General features: G+C 39.2%; 1 protein-coding gene across 2 annotated transcripts; it reads right to left on the reverse strand.

Moving 5' to 3' along the window:
* Window positions 1-1,272: 1,272 nt before the first annotated feature.
* hat1 (histone acetyltransferase 1) lies at window positions 1,273-19,548 on the reverse strand. 2 transcript variants are annotated; one of them, XM_079464436.1, is made up of 12 exons: window positions 19,422-19,548; window positions 18,819-18,890; window positions 18,610-18,685; window positions 18,198-18,318; window positions 15,969-16,148; window positions 14,362-14,483; window positions 13,237-13,341; window positions 12,271-12,377; window positions 10,019-10,170; window positions 8,717-8,833; window positions 3,840-4,003; window positions 1,273-1,832 (listed from the first exon to the last, which is right to left on the reverse strand). In XM_079464436.1, the coding sequence occupies exons 1-12, from the start codon at window positions 19,426-19,428 to the stop codon at window positions 1,748-1,750; spliced, it is 1,308 nt and encodes a 435-aa protein (XP_079320562.1). In that variant the 5' UTR covers window positions 19,429-19,548; the 3' UTR covers window positions 1,273-1,747. The 2 variants fall into 2 exon arrangements, with proteins under 2 accessions (XP_079320562.1, XP_079320563.1); XM_079464437.1 differs by lacking the exon at window positions 3,840-4,003.
* Between the last annotated feature and the right edge of the window lie 744 nt (window positions 19,549-20,292).

The raw sequence follows: 20,292 nt of genomic DNA on the forward strand, positions 1-20,292 counted from the left end.
TTTCAATCAGTCATTATTACAGAGGGAAACACTGTCTGTCACAGTAACACACACACACACCTGAAAACTCTATAGAGAACACCTACCTACAAGGCCAAAGAAGCCTAGCAATGGGAGTCATTTTGTTGTGTTCCAAGGGAATTTCTGGTTTATGTTTGCTGCATGTGGTTGAATGGTTACTTCCTGCAATCTTCACAGAGACAGAGTGAAAGAAATAATTCAGAAAGATATTGTTTTCTTGTTATTATTCATTTATTTCATTTTCTCTTCTTTCATCTTAAAACCTGCTATCTGTAACTTTAATCCTACCCAGCAGCTCAGATTATAGGCTTTCCTAAATTACTATTATACACACCGTAGTGAAATAGGGTGAGGAAAATGCTCTTCCAAAGCTCAGAAGCATTAATGGAGTCAACAGTTGTGCTTTTTATGTATCAATTTAGTCTAAAAAAATAGATTTTGGTCAATTTGATGGGAAATGTTTGAGTTCATATTGACATATCATATCGCCAATAATCATGACTGATAATCGCAGACTCGACGGATCTAAACTCAGCATGTGACATTGTTAAAGGGATAGTTCAGCCAAAAATTATGTCATGCATTCTTCAAGTTGTTCCAAATCTGTTTCAATTTCTTTGTTTTCTTAAACACAAAGAAAGATATTCGGAAGAATGCTAGCAACTGAGATTTCTGAGGAATCATTGACTACAATAGTATAAATTACGTTTTTCCTTTCCACCTCTGACTACCCCAGAGATCTCATGTTCTTACATTCTTCTAAATATCTTTCTTTGTGTTTAACAGAACAACAAAATGTATACAGGTTGGAACTAGTCACGGGTGAGTAACTCATGACAGAATTTTTGGGTGTAGAATCCCTTTTATATCTCATCTGAAAATCTAACGGAGACATTTGTGAGATGTGCGGGTCTCTTTCTCAGGAGAAATATCTGAGATGCAGGAGACTAAAGCAATAGTTTCAATTTGGTTTCTGATTAAATTCGGCATGAAAGGAAGTAGTGATTGTCTTTCTCCGTATCGTGATGAGAACAAAATGTAAGGCGGGACTTGATTTCATCCACCGACAACCCATTGGATCGTTCAAAGGTGAAACATTTGACAGCCAGTTTGCAACCTGTCAGTCATCGCAGCCCCGCCCTCGCGGCATTCCTCGTGACCAGAAGAGTTTATCGTTTTTGATTAAAGTGCAAAATATTTTTTTGAATTGTGCACGGATAAATAATTTATAATAAATACGTCACAACTGCGTAAAAGAATTAAAATGATCATTTTTATTTCATGGCGACTTTAAAGATCTCATTTGTGATGGGCAGTTTTCAATAAATGAATTACAACCAAAGTTACAAATTGCAGATTTAATACACAAAATAAGTACACTTAATCTGTGCATGTTATATGTTCAATACATTTGCGCTTCACAGGCAACATTTTGTGGTGGGACTGTCTGTTTGGCAACTACAGAAACTACAGTTCAGGGAAACTACAGTTTTGTGTTGTTTTTAAGATCTTAAAAGCGGTTTGACTCAAACGCACTTTAAGCATTGATGGACATTATGAATATTTTTAAGTTCGGGTAAGCAGAGGAAAAAACTAAAACTGTGCTAATGGTAGAAGAGAGACAGACAGGTGCGTGTAATCTAACCGACTGACCGACAGACATCGATTTTGACTAGGATGATGGATCCTCTAGAATAAACACAGAAGCCTCTGTCTGTAGTACGGTTTATCTGCACGGGCTTCTCTCTGCTGTCTGTCTGTGCTCGGCTCCCAGCGGCTCGACGCTTTGAGTGACTGCAGTCGGGGAAACCCTGCAATACAAGCAGCACATATTATGCTTTGCCCAGCACTCAGAGTGATGCCTCCAAAAACACAGTTATTTTCCCCAAATACACACACACTGTCAGCCGCTTCACCCGTGAGTGTTATGTATCGCTAATATAAGCATTCAGGTGTCGTGTTTTAGAACACACACTTCAAATATCAAGAAAATAGCAGAAGTAAATGGCTGTAGCTTTAAATACAAAGTACAGGGTAAATAAGGATTTCAACGCTGCTCTGTTTCTGTGGGGATAGACTGGCGACAGCACAGGCTGGTTAAGCTGGTTATTGTAACAGACAGACCAGTTCTAGCGGTCAAACTATGACGTCATTGTGAGTTTACTGTATCAAATGATCTTCTTTTTCGTTTTAAACGAGAAATACATGTCTAAAGCTTCGTCATAGTTTTTGACTCATGGTAGGGTCAAATGTGAATAAAACCAACTGCAGAGTTACAAAATAACATATGCTGGGTTGTTGTCCCCGACCATGTGTTAAAGGGACAGTTCACCCAAAAACTGGGTTAAGTCATTATTTAACACTGCATAAATTAAAAAGAGATATTTGGAAGAATGCGGGAAACAAAACAGTTCTGGGGCACTATTGACAACTACAGTATTTTCCATACTATGGAAGTCAATAGTGCCCCAAACTTTCTTACAAATCTCTTTCTTTGTGTTGACAGAACAACGAAACGTACGCAGGTTTTGGGTGAACTCCTACATTTCATTTCAAAAGTGAGTCGGAGATCATATCAAGCGCCCAGGATCACGCTTCTGTTCAAACACAAATGTCTACTCGGGAAATGTTCCGTCATTACAATGCAACACATCATTAGATACTCCAACCGCATTAACTTTTCCTCTATTTGGATTTAGACGAGAGGTCTTGATAGGAACAAGAAGAACACGAGAGCGTGCGATTAATATCTGACACGGTCAAGAGTTCCGGGCTTAACTTCTCACATTTGAAGAGGATGACAAATGAAAATTAACCTCCAGACCTTCATTTTTCAACCGAAGGATAAGGATGGTAATTCATCTATGGAATCAGCGTGAGTGGTCGGCGTGGCACAGGAAGGGCTTGAGCGTTACGGCCATTAGCCAAACACTCAAAGCTAAACGCAATCAGAAGATGCATTAACTGAGAGAGAGGGTGCAGATTTATACTTGTACATTTGACTTATAGTGAATGATCAGAGTTTTAAACCCTGTATAGTTTTATAATAATGAATGCTAAGTGTAAAGTATTTCATATTCTCCATTAACAACTAACACATGATCTTTGAGAGCACCCCTACACAGTTCTTCCTTCAGCTCAATGAGTTTTTCATTAATGCTCATGATTTAATAAACGCTTGAATAAAAATGTTAAAATAAAAAACATTTATATAAAACACTGTCGCCACTTCACGATGATAAATATCATAATATATCCCGTTTCAAGTTCGTTCAAATTCAACCGTCCCTTCACACTGCATTACATTTCTAAGTATTAAAAAGATCAACAAATATTTTCATCACAATAAAAGAAACCCTAAAATTATAACACAAGTTAAAAGTTTGGTGTTATCATACAGATAAATGTTCACATCATTAATTATTGTCATAACACTGAAAATATTTTAATCAGCATTAAATATCAATGAGGCTCTTCCCCCCGCCCCATAGACATGGCACAATCGAGACATTTGAGCAATATACAAAACATTTTATTCGTGCCTCAAAGGAAGTGCTTCAAAATCTACATTTTTACATTTTATGAAAAACATTAGGTTGAAGAAACAATAACAATATATCAGCTCAAAAAAATCTTGAGTTTAGCTCCACGGTAGACCGATAATCGTGATTAAATGAACAGTCACCCAAAACAAATGCAGCTGTATCGTATTTCTACAGTGTGGACACAGAACAGAATGTCAATCCAGAGCTGTGTGTGTGTTGATGTCACGGCCAGTCTTTGCAGGACTCTCTCAGTATGTTTGTTTGTTTGCTTACGCCTGAGCCAGTCGCTCCAGGACTCTGCGATATTCCACCAGCACGTCCTGGTAGCTCTTCTCTAGCTCCTCGTGTTGCAGTGTAGTGTCCATCTGGTTGACGTGGGACGCCAACTCCTCGGGCCTCAAACATTTCTGCATTTTGGCCAGCTCGCGTTGGTTCTTCTACACACGTAGCAAACGCAGTGGGTTAAAAACACACATGAGAAATGAGATGCAAACCAGCACACCCCATCCCATCCAAAACGGATGACATCACAGCAAAACTTCAGCACGTATCTAAATAAAGCGAGAGAAAGAGAGATGAGAACGAAAAGAGTAGCGAGTCTGTAAGTTAGCTGGAAGACTGGACCCGCACCAAGAGAAACAAAACACACATGCTTTGCGTATATTTAGATTCAGAAACACAAATTGAATGTGAATTCACGAAACTGTCGCACTACTTTTCTTGAAAAAGAAAACTCATTCACTAATCACAATGTGGTTTATTCGTGCGAAGGTTTTGTGCTGCCACAAAAATGAATTTCAGTACAGAGAGGTTCATTACTTCATTACTATTCCGTTAGAAAGTTCAACGGTTTATGAATCTATTATTATTATTATTTGATTTAATGCACCTCAACAATTTACACGAGAATGGTTTTGAGAGCGGTTACACAAATGTGATCTGCTTGTGCTTCATGAATGATCCTTTTTCAAACAGAGCCTTACAGAAGTCAGCACCATTTGCCTGGCACAATTAATGTTGCGTCTACGGTTAAAGAATTTTGTTTTTAAAGAGATGTTTGTGTATGTTTTCTATTGACCATGGCAGCAGTAATTCATCATATGATCATCAGAGCAGCGTGACCAGGCGCACGTCCAGACGTGCAGTCCAGCATTCTTTCAGCATTTTAAAGATGATTCAGATGCGATGCTGTGCAGTCTCAGTACAGTACGCCAGATCACGCCATTCTGCTGCTCCACTACAAAACACGTACAACTGGCCTACAAGATGGACAAATGCACGTCACACTCATTTTATGTTTTTGTACACTGGTACCTAATTTGCATGAGTTCTTTAGTCAATCGGGTACTAAAGACATGGCAGACAACATATGTGCGTTGTGTAAATAAATAAATAAGTCGGTGAGTTAGTAAGGACATCTCATAGACTTCCGTTATGTCAGGCTAATGATCTTTGCTATCTCCTAAACCCAAAACTCACACTAACCTGTTGCTACAATTATTATAATAATTAAAGCTGCAAGCAGCATTTAGCGGGTTCGAGCACTTTTAAGGCATCTAAAGCATCTTTGCCTACATCAAGTAGGCCAAGGACTCTCATAGTAAAACACCCAAGTGGACGATACTCCCAACGCCTGAAAAATTATAGATACAGTCAGCAACGGTGCATAGACACTACGCATGATTACACACATATGCACATATAGTACACTTGAGGGGAATCATCTTTTCAGGTTCATTTGGTCACATCCATTTAAGAAATGATCTTGCATCGAGATAAATGCATTGAGTTGCTGCAATGTGACTGGCTGAGTAACAATTTGGGTTTACATGCAATTAAACTGGTGTACATAATAAAGGTGTGTGTTAAGTTTAGCAAAACAGCATCTTACAAGCAGCCAGACATGTTCTATATTTATAGACGTGTGAATATGGAGCAACGTTTAATGTGTAGTGCTTTATATGTCTAACACCTTGTTCCTGTGAGACAGGAAACGTATCTCTTGTCCGATCACCATCATATTTTGCACACGTGTTTAGTGTAATAAGATGTATGATTGTACTTAATGGCAAGTCAATTGGATTATTTGTTAAGGAGTAGCGAGCTTTCAGGTACACCGTTCACTTGAAAATAATAAAGGACCCTGTAAGGGTCACAGAAATGAAAAAGTTTAACATGTTTTTGATAGTTATTGATCTAGAGAGTCCAGAGAATTGTACTGTGGTGGAAATTTTGAAATCGCTTGAAAAACCTAGGACAAGTTCGCAAAAGCAGCTTCTTAACATCATCACAGATAACTCACAAACTGTTTGATCAACATCAATGGTTCAAAAGCCAAATTTGTTTGGAATTATGAGAGCTTTCATAAGATATCGATAGTTTGTGTAAATGTCGAATGTCACGTGATACACAATTGTTAAGGCAACCAAAGATGGGTCAATTTTGCCATTTTTACTGTTATAGCGCCACCTAGTGTCCAAACGCAGCGGTATTTTGTAAGTCATCGCGGAGTGATGGTCTACACATATGTTCCAAGCCCCATGATGATATCTCTAATAGTGCTCGAGTTATAGGCATTTTAATGTAATTGGCTCCGCCTATTTAAAATGTTTACGCCCCTAAGCAACTGTGAAAGGAAATTTAAACTTTTTTTTGATAATTATTTACATTCACACTCCAGAGATTTTATCTGCATTGGTTTGGATCCGATCGGTCGAAAAACCTAGGACTAGTTCGCGAAAGTAGGTTTTTGACATCGTCAACGATAACTCACGAACCGTTTGATCGACAGAAGCGTGTCCAGAGGCAAAGTTGTTCAGAATGAGAAGAGCTATCATATGATAACAATAGTTTGAGTATGTGTCAAATGTCACGTGATATACAATTGTTTATGCACTCCAAAAGTGTTACTTCGCCCCCCGGTGGCCGAATGAGTTCATATTTCTCACAGACCTTCTGGACCGCGAGTCGAACAAGCCCAGCGAGTGTCGTTTCGATCGGCCTCCGTTAACCCGGTCTAATGAGTGCTCAAACTTCATTGGCCGATGACCGCCATGTTTCATTAGATACGCCACTGTCCTTTTATACAATCATCGTGCATGACACAAAGACACACCATACCAAATAATAAGTCGATCGGGCAAACGGTTGGGTAGTTATAGCCCTTTTCGAGTTCATGTATATTATAGCGCCACCTAGTGGCCAAGCGCCAACTCCTTTTTACCGTGACCCCGGACTGAGAGTCTACACATAGGGTACAAGCCCCATGAAGATTGCTCAAACGGTTCACAAGTTATGGCCATTTTAGTCAACCATGGCACTTCCGGTTCAGACGTTTTGGCGCCCCCTAGCAATGGTGAATCGAAATTTCAACGTTTTTTTGATAATTATTCACATTCACACTCCACAGAATTCATCAGCGTTGGTTTGGTTCCGATCGGGCAAAAATCCAGGGACTAGTTCATTTTAATTTTTTTGCATAAAATGCAAATTAGCGGACTAATTTGCATACCGGAAATGAAATCGGAGATATACATTTTTTAAGTTTTGGGCCAATGATTACAATGATATAAAACACTTGGGTGTGCGACAAACGGTTTAGGAGTAAAGAGTGCAAACGCGCTTTTCATCGCTGTAGCGCCACCTATGGGCCGATTTTACTGGGTCCATGTATCTGAGTAGCGACAAGGACTACTACCATCTGACCAAGTCTCAGCTCTGTCGGCCTTACGGTTTAGGCTGCCCAATTAGTTTTAGGGAAGAATAATAACAAAGAAGAAGAATAAGAAGAAGAATAAAACCTACAAATACAATAGGTTTCTAGCCCTACGGGCTCGAACCCTAATAATAATTATTATAAGTATATAAGTATAGGCAACACCTGTACACACACACACACAAAGAAAAGAAAATGCTAGGAGGTGAAAATCTGCAACAAGCGGAAGACAGACATATGGTGTGCAGATCCAGCTCTACTTCCTGTCCAATCTCATGTTTTTCTCTCTTGACTTTGGTCTGGTGTGTGGTTATTTTGCCGTCAAGGTTTTCTGTTCTGGACAGTGTCATGACGAGAATGGTTCTGATCCAACACATTAAAACTGCTGAGGTTTTGGTATCAAAGCCCTGCTATGCTTCATATCGCCTAACACTATCTGCTACACATCCACCAACATCATCACGATTTCCATAGAGAACAAAGACACAAACAGACAAAGTGGTTAAAGTCATTGAGAATAGAAAAACATCAAGAATAACTCGGCCTGCTCGGAATCCACAACCACAGAACAATGCTAAGAATTCAATTGTTTATTTGTTACAGTCATACTTCACTCCAAACATTTTCTTTGAGATAATTCGTCATTGTTCCAAATCATGCAACAATAAAGGAACATTTATTAAAAACGTTCGTGCTGCTCTTTTCCACACAATGAAACAAGCTGTCAAGATCCCAAAATGTGAGCTAAAGAGAGAGAGAAAGAGAGAGAGAGCATGCAGGTGACTGGGTGCTGCTGCATTCTCCCTGCTAAATGGCTCCGTTTAAATCAGATGCAAATCTGTAATAATGACACTTGTTGTGAATGGAGCTCTTGGGGTGGATGTGGAGACTGCGGCTGCCGCCCGGTGTGAACCATTATACCCTCAAACAAACCCAAACCGAGGCCTCGGGTCCCTCGCGCTCTTAACACCGCGTGAGAGGATCACACAGGAAACGGCAAGAACGATTCATACCACTCAATGAATAAATTACACCAGACAAAGACAGCAGAACGTTCCAACAGGAGCACTAAAAGAGTTCGCTTTTTCTTCATTTTCTTGGAGCACACTGATATAACTGTGCAAATCAGATCGGTTCTCTTTGTAGTAAAAAAAGCTTCATTTCACATATCGTAGTTTGAACTGTGCGATATTTCACATGCAGGCTAATCCTGGCAGTCACAGTCGATAAAAAACACTGGGGTTTATTTTGGCTGGACTTCACTTGTTTTGTTGTTCGTTGTAATTTATGCTCAGTACATTGTGCTCAAGCTCTAACTGCTTTATTAATGCATGTATGATGGTTATACCTGATAGTGTGCACAAGAAAGACTGCAGCTATTCAAGCTGCTTCAAAACACTGCAGGTATAAGCAGATCTTTAAAACACACACTTACTCTGTAGGGTCCGTAGAGTCTTTTCTTCACCTCCAGGCGAAACTCTCTGGCCTTCTCTTCGTCGCTCATGTCTGTGTTTCTAAGACGCAGGATTTCATAAACACGTCGCGCATGTTTCTAAGAAAGAAACAGTAGAAAAACAAGAAAGTGTTTGTTTCCTTGAAGAAATATTCTGGGTTATTTTAACCTAATGTCTAGAGACAGCAACTGTACAATCTATCTTAAAATTCCTACAATCCTTTACTGAATGTCAGGCAATGCAAAGCTCTAAAATACACAGTACAAAAGTACCAGCTAAAGTAAATGAAAACCTTAACCCTGTCTGTTTCTCTGGATCTAAATCCCATTTTACTCTGGGATTCCAGTGCTGGTAGGTCTGTCACCATGACTTTTTCTACGACCATGCCTACGAGGGGTCCTCCATTCCTCATGCAGCTCACACCACAATAGTATGGAGAGCCAAGCATTTTGCCTGGCCATGCCACAGGCACCACCCTGAGATAATCACTCACAAACAACACGAGCAGAGGGGATTGTGGGAAATAAAAGGGGATGCTGGGTTATAATTGGAGTCGTTAGAGTGACCAGAGTGGAGAGCGAGAGGAGTCCCACAGGGGTCACTGTAAGGCCCACTCCCACTCACTAGCTACTAATGGCCAACGACCTTTAGAGGAAACGGATGCTCGCTCCTACCTTCAAGGGGATTTTATGTGTACCTAAAAGCCCATCAGTGCAATGCCATTACCTCTGTATATAAATGCTTTGACTCTGAGAGTCAATTTATTGGCTTCTTTTTTTATTTAAATATAAAAGTGCCCAGTGGAAATTCAAAAGAAAAGGTTTCAGAACAGAAGAGGATAACAATCTTATATATACCTTATATTTTTCAGCCTTTCAACTACGTTTAATGTACATCTTAAAATGCATTCATTCGCTTTAAAAGGGCTTAACCACAGTTGCCAAGATTCCAAATGCTGAAAACTGAATTACAGTACAAATTATAATGTTTTTTAAAGATTACTTGATCATTTTATTTGTTTATGTAAACTGTAATGTAAAACCTCATTAATTAGGAAAAAGCATGAGAGTCTGTCACGACTGAATAATGTTGACATTGCCAGCTTACAGTAACTAAAAAGGTGTGAACAACCACATCTATTGACCAGTGAGCAATCAGTTATATAAAATCGGCAAAACCATAAGAATAAAATATATACCTAGTCAAAAATGTACATTTAGCACAAGCGATATAAGTATGGTCCCATTCCAAATTTTGTAGATTAAGTAGATTAAAGCTATTACCTTGTTGATTTTAAGTTTCTCTCTGGCTTCAGTCACCATCTCGTCACTGAAACCTTGCAAGAGTTTCTCGCTGGAGAAGGACTGTAGACTTAAACACAGCTTCACTAAAACGAAATCTCTCAGCTTCACATAGTTTTCTGATGGATCTTCCGCTGCAAACAGACAATTAGGAAGTCTTGGAGGATTATAATGTAAACACATCATTTCACATACATTTTATGTTATTTCAAACCTAAATTGTTTTACAATGAGCAGAATACATAGCAAAAAATGTTTTACATTTCCTTTATGAATGTTGAAAGGTGCCATGAAAATCCATGTGACTCTTGAATTATATTGCAAGTCTTCTGACGCCACACCATAGTTTTGTTAAGAATACAGGTGATTATGGTTGCTGATTATTACTATACATATGGACTCTGTTACGGTACATTTATATGCGTTTTAGCCCCATTTGGGGGACATACAGCTTTACGTATATGGAAAGGAGAAGAGTGACATTCAGCAAAACGCCAATTGTTGTGTTTCTAGGAAGAAAGTCGAACAATTACATACTACTACTACTACAGATAAAGCAAACAAAACTTTATGTGTGTACACACAGCACAAGAGAGACATTAGGAAAGTTGTAAGTGGTGGATATAGATCAGCACTGGTTGAGTGCGGTGTCTCTCTCTCTCTCTGAATAACTGTGTCTTTGTTGAGAGGGTGAGTGAATGGCAGCATGTGGCCAACACATTTCAGCAGCAAACTGCCTGCAATTAACATCACATCCCTTCACCTCCCCAACACTGAACTCAAAGCAACTCTACAGCATCGACTCCTTAGAAGAATTTCACAACACTTTGGCCTCGCTCTCTTTCACACACACAGACACAGTATATGGTCAGAAAATGATCATACAGGTCTAGTAAAAAACAAGAATCATTTTGATTGAAATGCGCCTAGACAAACATGAACACAAACACATCGTTTTATTGCATTAAAGGGAAGCTGCAACAGTGTCATGCAGTCTGACTTCTTTACATGCTGTTTTCTCATACTTAACATGGTCAATGTTAAAAAACGAGTTGGATGTATTACGTAGTATTTCTGTCCTCGATACACTTCCCCAGTGCTTCTACAGGTTTCTGAAAGTTTTGAAGAATTGTTACGTACCAACTTTTCTTAGTCCCTAATTGGACCATTCTCCCAAAAAAGCAAACGACGTGCATCAACCATGGAGAGCGGGAGAAGGAGCATGCGCACAAGTCACTTTCCCTTGTGTGCATGTTTTCGGAAATAATTGTACAGCTGTATCTGTCTTTTATAAATGTGATCAAACTAAAGACTCTGCAGATATTTGAAGGGTCCAATACTATTCTGTAAGTACTCAAGATGACATGATATACAGAAACTGTCTGAGTTAGGGCCGCTTTAAATATTTTTGTAAACCATGCAAAATACCACACGGAAAGATCTGTAAACAATTTTCAGTAGTAGCACGAATAGTTCACTGAATCAGTCACTGAACTCCCATTTGTTTACGTAGCTTCGTATAAGGTTTTCTGTTAACGGAATAGTTCACCTTCAAAATGAAAATTCTGTCATCATTCTCATTTTAAACGATTTTCTTTCCTCTGCAAAACACGGAAGACGATATCTTGAAAAATGTTGGTAACAGATAACGGCTGGTCCACTTTGACTTCTACTGTTTGGACACAAAACCAATGCAATCCAGTCAATGGGAACCAACGGTTTTCTGTTACCAACGTATTTTTCACAATATCTTTTGTGTTCTGAGAAGAAAGAAAGTCACACATGTTCGAACTGACAAGACGGTGAGAAAATGATGACAGAATTCTCATTTTAAAGGTGTTTCCTATTCCTTTCATTCTAAAGGCAAAATATTTAATGCTCCCTCATACGCGAGCTACTTTGAATAAAAGTGTCTGCTTATTGAATAAATGTAAATTAATCGAAAATTGAATGAAACGGACGCATAATAAAATAAGACACATTATTGCCCGGTGTCACAGACAAGGCTAGTCCCAGACTATAATGAATGTTTGAGGTGTCTTAACAGATAATAACATGCCCTGACGTATCTTCAAATATGTGTCATTGTTTTGTCTCAAGATGTCTCAAGGTCTTTTTTATAAAAGGGACTTAAATATTTTCTTCAATTGTAAACAAACTGCAGTTTACAAACATTTATCAATGCTGATATCTAGAGAGCAGGGGGAATGACGGCTGACAAAAAGACTTCATACCTGTGATGTCCTGAACTTTAGGGGAACTGCAGTAGTATTTGTGGACTGTCTCGAGGAGCTGAGCCCCGTGGCCTTCTCCCTGGAACGGCGGCAAGATCAGCATCTGGCTGCACACACACACACACACACACACAAAAGCTTTAGTGGCCCCGCACACAAGAGCATGCAGCACAATACCAATTTAAAGTTAGAACTCTTGAGCCTTTAAGCAACTGGTTTGAAAAAGTAAGCACAGCTACAACTCCAGCACCCTTCAGATTGCACACTAGACTAGTGACTTTACAGAATATACTGAAACTGACACTATAGACCTGATCCCTCCGAATGAATTTGCTTTAGGAACCTAAATGAAGGGATGGTGACCCAGAATGCACAGTGTAGGTCCAACAACAAAGATGACATGACACAGCATGAATGGTAAAATTGAGTTTTGTAAATGCATAACACTGTGCCAAAAAATATATAAGTATAAGTGACAGATTTTCTTTTAAAAGATGATAATCCTGTTTGTTTTACAATCCTAACTATACAGAATTATATGGTTTGACAGCTTTAACATTGTTAATTCCCTGCTGCACGTGACCTTGTCGGTCCTGTTAACCATCACGCTGTAGACCATGATGCTTTTTCTTCATCAGCAACACAAAATGCTCTTAAATACAGTATCCAGTGATATCACCAATCCCTGAGAGGTTATAATGTTCACTCAGTTTTGGCCAACGTAATGAAACGTTAGCACGTTTCGTGCCAATCAATACATTAGACTCATTTTCAAAACGGGATTTTGGGTGGGCGACGCTGGATTCGCTCTTCTCATAATACCCAGAGAGAGGCTGGCACGCCAGAGACACGAGACGGTAATTTAGGAGATTCAGGAACAAGGGACAGAAAGATGTGTAATTTTCTTTTCCTTTTTTCCTCCCGAGAATAAAGCCGATAGTGGGCACGTGCTTCCTCAGTAATTACCTGACACGTGGTCTGGTTTTGTCTGGGTATACGTAGTAATTATACACTGTCATGTAGCCAACCGTCGCGTAGAGGGTCTCTCCATCCTTATTGTACTTCTCGAATCTGCGAGGAAGAAAGAGATAGACACAGAGAGAGAGAGATGACAAAGGCGGGCAGGTCAATCGTAGGCACGCTCCCATGCACCGGACCCCCAATGCAGAGGGCCAGTGGCCGTGGCTGCACCTGCTGGAGACACTGAATGCATTATGCACTTAATTGGTGCACTGCAACTTAGTGCAGAGAGGCAGGCATCTAGCCTCTTCACATCACTCCAGTCCATTTGCCTATTGTCTGTTTTAATAGGTGCCAAAGCAAAGAAAACACAGGCAGAGTCCCCTTCACTACCGCTGGAGACTTTCAATTCACCGTTTCAAAAGACAACAACGTTCAATTGAGCCTCTTGGCCTGACTCGAGAAAGAAAGACACACAAGAGCAAAGAAAAGAGACAAACAACACAAAGGAAACTCTTGCCAGATCAACAATTCGCTTGAATGCAGGAGAAAATGTCATTAAAGCGGCCTGATAATTGGCCCCACGGGGCCCACAAAGGCCTGAGAGCCATAACTAGAACCGTTTGGAAGTTTTGTGTGTTTGTGTGCGTGAGAGACAGAGACATTGTTAAAAAAAGTTACTGTCATTACCATCCTCACACTCGCTGGCTTTGTATTTCTCCTCTGTTGGAGTTAGCAACACAGTTGCACTGGACTAAAAACATATGACTACAATATGTGACAAAAAACATGTTTGTGGTTCTCATCATCAAGTAATAATCAAGTTTTATATATTCTCTTCAGTTTTATTAGTGACATTCTTTCAAATACAACAACTAATGTTAACTTATTGATATGTGAACAGTCAAAGTGTTGGGTCCATTGGGTCCAAAGGTTTTTAAGCAGTGTGTTTTTGCTTATTACCAGCTTATAATGATTGTTTTATAAAAACAAAAGCTGTAAAGTTGTCTAAGCAAGTAACACCAGCTTGAGGCAAAACTGAGAGCCAATGAACTCACAATAAATCATTTTTAATATGTGCAACTAGTATTGCTAGTGAGTGCATGAAACATGAAGAACGGATCTGCTCACAAAAGGAAGAAATCCCAGCGGTCGTCGTCCACTTCTATGTAACTGGCCGTCTCAATGAACCACATGAGAAATGTCTGCAAGCGCTCATGGTATTCTCTGAAGCCCGGACATGAGATATCCACCTGACACCACAAACATCATAAAACCAACAGAATTCATGGCATGTCCACTGAGATTATAGGCTTTAACTTCAGTAGAAGTTCTTTAAAAAAAATGTACTATGGTAAAGTCAACATTTCATTATAACAGTTGTGGATAAGCAAGTAATTTATTGTTTCAGGGTTTATTGTGCATCTGTACATGTTTTCTAAACACTGTAACACAAATGACTTCATATATTTGCAATTAGGTCTCAATGTTCGAAAACTGACCTATTTCTCTTTCCGTTCACAAGCAGATATTATTAAAGACGCACAAAACTGTACCGATCTATTACTTTTTTGTCTGCCAGTGCAGACCTATTATGCACAAGATACTTTTTTATTCTAAGAATGGAATCCTGGCTAACTGTACTTTTGAAATAATAAATTATGATTAAAAAAAATCAATACATCAACCTCACATGGCAGGGCTATCGGCCCGCCAATCATCTTTACCTGGCCCGCCTTAACATTTAAGACAAGCGGAGACTTTAAAAATGGTGCTTTAAGAAATCCACGTCCTAAGACGACAAATGCTTTAAAGTCCAAAGCGCTGCTACATTTAATATGAAAGTAATTCTTGCGGCTCATAACGATTAGAGTCGTATAAAGCGATTTGATCGGTCTGTCCAAGAAACGTGATGTTTTTTGCAACGTAATCTGCAATCCGCAGGCAATCAGTTTGCACACACGAAAGGCCCCGAACCAAAACGCGTCTAGTGCCCTTGAAAGTAACTGCAGGAAGAGTACTATGGAAACTATTAACACTATGTTGTTTTTATTACTGCCTTCATTATGTATGAACAGCAATATTTATGAAAAATAGCTGCTCTTCAAATGATCTGCCTATTTACCTGCGTGGGGATACCATTGGAATTTACCCAAAGATGTGATTATAGTGCCTTTCTTGCATAGATCAGTTGATTCGCTTTATACGTCAAGCTGCAGGGATTCATTTTGGGCTGAATGTATTAGCATTTTGGACTTTAATTCATTTAACAAAATACTTTCATAAATATGACCATTATACGACCTGAAACGGCAACAAACACAGCATGTAAGAAACAAAATGCAGTATACTAATAGAAATACATAATAACAGAAGAAATTATGATATGGTAAAAAAAACTGACCCGCATCCTTTTTTTACTTTAGGAATCTGGCCGTCAAAGAAAATAGTCGAAGACCCCTGTCATATGGCAACATCACATTGCATGTTTAATGCAGTGACTGACATCCAGTAGAAATTTTGCAATTTTTAATTTAATTTAGTATTTATTAATTTATATATATTATTTGTAGCAATCCATTAAGTTAGCAAAGAGGCGTTATCATCATGGTTTATATTAGTCTGTGTAACAATGCCCAACCTGTTGAAAATGGCTAAAACAGGCATTTTATTGTTCTGAATGATGCAAGGATAAAACTGCGTGAGCTGTGTTCGGTTAGATCAGGTGTGTCCTGTACCTTGTGTATCTGATACGTCAGATCCTCTCCAGCCTCCACGTTGTGAACTTTATAGGTGTGTTGTAAGCTGCCGAAGGGTTTGAAGTTGGCCTCTTTCTCCAGGACAGAGATGAAATCGTCTGTGTTACAGTAGAAACCAGCAGGGATGATCTCTCTTATCTTCCCCTCCACTTCATCTGGCTGAAAAGAGAGAAAGAACAGGGTTTAACCGACAAACACCAAGAGGGTCACATTATGATTAACACCAACCAATCTGCAAATATATAAACCTAACCAAAGAAAAGTGTCAAAGGTGTTTGATGAAATAAAGTCCCAAAGGTCTAGACCAGCTTGAATACAGAACCAACGATGGGTGAAGAAGACCAAGAGAGAAAACCTGTGCGTCTCCGTAGAGAGAACCCACAATGCTGTAAATGGAAAGCATACAGACGGCGAGCGGTTAACTCAGCTGTGTCTAGTCTACAGCGAAAGCAGCTGAATTTAATCATATAAACTCAAGTGGCACATTTATGAGTTATGCGCCTATTCCCCTGGCGCTCGGCCTTACATATAATCCAAAAAGAGCCGTAACAAAGTCATTTCCTATTGTTCTGTCATTAAGCCATACTTCAGCCATGATTGGCACGGTGTAAAAAGAAATTAAATGAAAAAAATACATATTTTTGTGGCACAAAAAAGGAGACCCATTAGGCAATTAGCAATGTCAGCTGAGGAGTTTCCAGCCCCCCTCCTCCTCCGCCTTTACTGAAAGACCACTTAATTGAATACATTTACTACTTATCTTAAACCATGAATATCAGATGAAGTTACCCCACAATAATGTGTCCCAGCTTCTCACCGGGCAATAAAATTTAATGAATTGATCTCAACTTAACAAAAAAATCCCCAGGCATGTATAATAGGCTCCTGTGTTCAGAAGCTGGCGAGCGAACTCAATCAAACGAGTTTGCCCTCTCCATTCACAGGCTCCCCTGGCGGACAATGGTGCCGCCCCCTCCTCCGCCCTCTCTGGGATTTTTTACCCAGCAGAATGCGCACCCATGTTTGCATTGTATCCATTTCCAGCAGGGCTGACATGAGAACACTTTGTATTAAGCTGCTAAGCAGGGCCCTTTGGCCGCGTCGGGCCGCGTGATGGGCTCTGCTTGTGTCGCGGGACTCTTCATTCACAACGGCCACAAAACACACGACAAAAGGCTAATGCAACACGCCGCTAATTCCTGCTCATTCAGACATCAGCTAATGTCAGAAGGGGATCTCTGCACCTGCAGCTCAGTAACACTCACTATTGTCCCAGCTGCATTACGGGAGCGAAAAGAGGACGACGAGAACGGCGCGGACGGAAAATGGAAGAAATTGACAGTTGCGCCGTCCTCCGACAAATTGCCCTATCAGACGAATAAAAAGCACAGCATTGTGGAGTTCCCATATTAACTAACACAGCTTAAGGATCCAAGACTCTTCAGAGACTTGAGGTTCACTTTAAGAATACGTAGTCTTTATGAGCTGAGGTTCCGCATTGGCACTGAATCCCATTGCACTGAAAAAAACCCTTCTAATCAAAGACATCTTTATCTACGAGAAAAGAAGCGAAAGTAAAGAACCCGAAATGAGCAACGGTTAAACTCTACAGAACATATCAAATCAAGCTATTCATGAAAAGGGCTCTACCATAACCATCTTAAGTATGTTTAGGGACTGTACGTTATTAAGGAAATTAAAGATATAAAAAAATAACACTAACCGTCCTATGATGTTGGAACAAACTACTCATGTATACAATGATTGTGACCTGATAGAGGCAAAGCTATCCGAGATCATACCAGATAACTAGCATGAAGACAAAGAAACAATCTAGAAAGGTCCAGGGTATGAAATTTAGCCGTAATTGAGGTTTTGAATTGCAACCTAAAAAGTTAACTATTGCTGTAAGTCGATGACCGCGTGCGCTGTTTAATTATTACTAACGGGAACATCTCGTGCACTGGTTTTAAACCCTCACACGAATAGCAATTCCTGCAATGAAACGCCCGAGCCACGCGCATTACGAGCTCAGTCGCGTGCAGAAAACTCAGACCCTGTACATTACAAACTTTCTCGCGTGAAGAATTTGGAAAATACCTTAAATCTTGTATACACCTTGCATTGCATCTAAAACAAACTATAATATTTTTAGCCGTGTCGTATGACCCCATTTACAATGATTGTGCTTTGCTAGGCGTACTTTACCTCCACACAGTCGAACTTGTCTGTGACCCTGGCAGTGTATTTGACTTTAAAGAGAGTGCTCAGGTTCCCAGCGCTGTAGTACAACTGGATCTGAAGACCTTTGTAGCCGAATGACACTTCACTGGACCAAAGAAAAATTGTTAGACATTTAGTTTTTTGGTCCCATCGAAAGACATGCAATAAGATATTAAATGTATTAACAGATGCCATTTTATACACAGACGTTAACAAGGTCAATGACCTTCGTTGATGCTTGCTTAAGAAGGACCTGGAAATAACCAACTTAAATATCTTAATAGTTTATTTTTCATTAAAACTAAAAGTCACTGCACAATACAACAACAAATCAGGGTTTAGTAAGCACACCAAATAAAGCTATTCTACATGACAAGCAATGGTGGATTATACATACTCATCTCCAAACAGCTGATGACTGTACTCAGGGTGAAACGTTGTGCTTTCATCATCTATGTCCTCTTGGAACCGCACTGCATCAAACACAAAGACTTTTACATAAAGACATGGCACTTAAACCTAACACACAATGGCTTTCACTAATAACGATGCTAAACAAAACTGAGGTTCTCTTTTGCATGCATGAACACAAAACTGATGATTTACCTAATTTCAGACAAATAGCTTCGTTGGTGTCACATTTAAACTCTGCAAGCTTCTTCTCCATGTCGTTCACAGCTGCAGAAAAGAAAGAAAAGTCATAATAACATAAACCAAAAATTAATTCCCCTTCTGTTATCCAAATAATAATCATATACAAGTAAAACATGTCATATATTAACACTAGTTATATCAAATAATATACGTTTAATCGTCCAAAAAAAATGTACAGATGGACTCCAACATTAGATAAACACCCGCACGTGTTTACACTGACAGGTAACTTAGCAAACCTGCAGTGCAGGTTAAAGCGTTAAACAGCTTTTGAAGTATTTGAGTAATCGGAAGTATTATACGTGTCGTGTGTGTGTGTGTGTCCTTTAACATTTATTAAACAGATAATCATCTAACCATGACAACAAGCATGTGCGGCTTCATCTGTGGTGATTAGCATTTAGCCACAGCTAATACGCAGCGTTTCACAAAACTGCTTTCTCTCAGGAATCAACGGCCAGTATCACTCAACCCGTAACCAAATAAACACACATTCATCATAAAAACAACAGGAATGACTCAGGTGGGCCGTTATAGAGGGATTTTTACACTCACCCGCCATTTCTGCACGTCTTCACCACTCGACCCGCCAAATGCCACAACTACTTCCTGTTTACCCACGTGGTTCCGTTCGCTCACGCCATTGGAGGAACACAGGTGTTGTTTTTCTCATCGCAGCAGCATCGGATTCTGCAGCGTTTGATACATTAAAGACTGAATTATTAAAATATATTAATAAAAACCATGACAACAACAACAACTGTTTAAATATAATAATAATCATCATCATACAATTTGTTTTATTATAGATTATTTCATTTATTAGTTTATTTTCAATTTGTAGGCCTATTATAATTATTATATATATATATATATATATATATATATATATATATATATATATATATATATATATATATATATATAATTATAATATAATATTATAACTGTGTTGCAGTTGTACCGACTCGCATTGGTGAGGATAAAACAAGAAGATATTCACTAGATAAACTTTACATACAGTACTTAAGTATTTACTTGTTTAAATAAGACGAAGATTTCCATGAAACAAAACAAGAAAGAAAATAAAGAAACGTAACAGTAATAAAAAGGTATTTTTAACATTTAAAGAAATGTATACTATACCGTATATATATCTAGAAAGAGAGAAAAGAGAGAGAGACTCCGTCTGTTGAGATGTAATATGTTGTCAAACACTAAATTGGACTTTTATGAAGTGGGCCATTATGTGAGTTTACTCGTAGATTAGATACACGGTGGAAAATTCCTCCAAACGGGGATGACAGTGTGCAAGCTCAATAAAAGACATGACCTTTACAGAGCGGAGGATGGAATAGCCGTGCAGACTGACCCTGGGAAATTCAGTGCCATTATCCCTGCCACGGTGATTTTGAGCTGTGCCGGA

Source organism: Barbatula barbatula (assembly GCF_947034865.1).
Source record: "Barbatula barbatula genome assembly, chromosome: 9".
In the NCBI taxonomy this organism is placed as follows: Eukaryota; Metazoa; Chordata; class Actinopteri; order Cypriniformes; family Nemacheilidae; genus Barbatula; species Barbatula barbatula.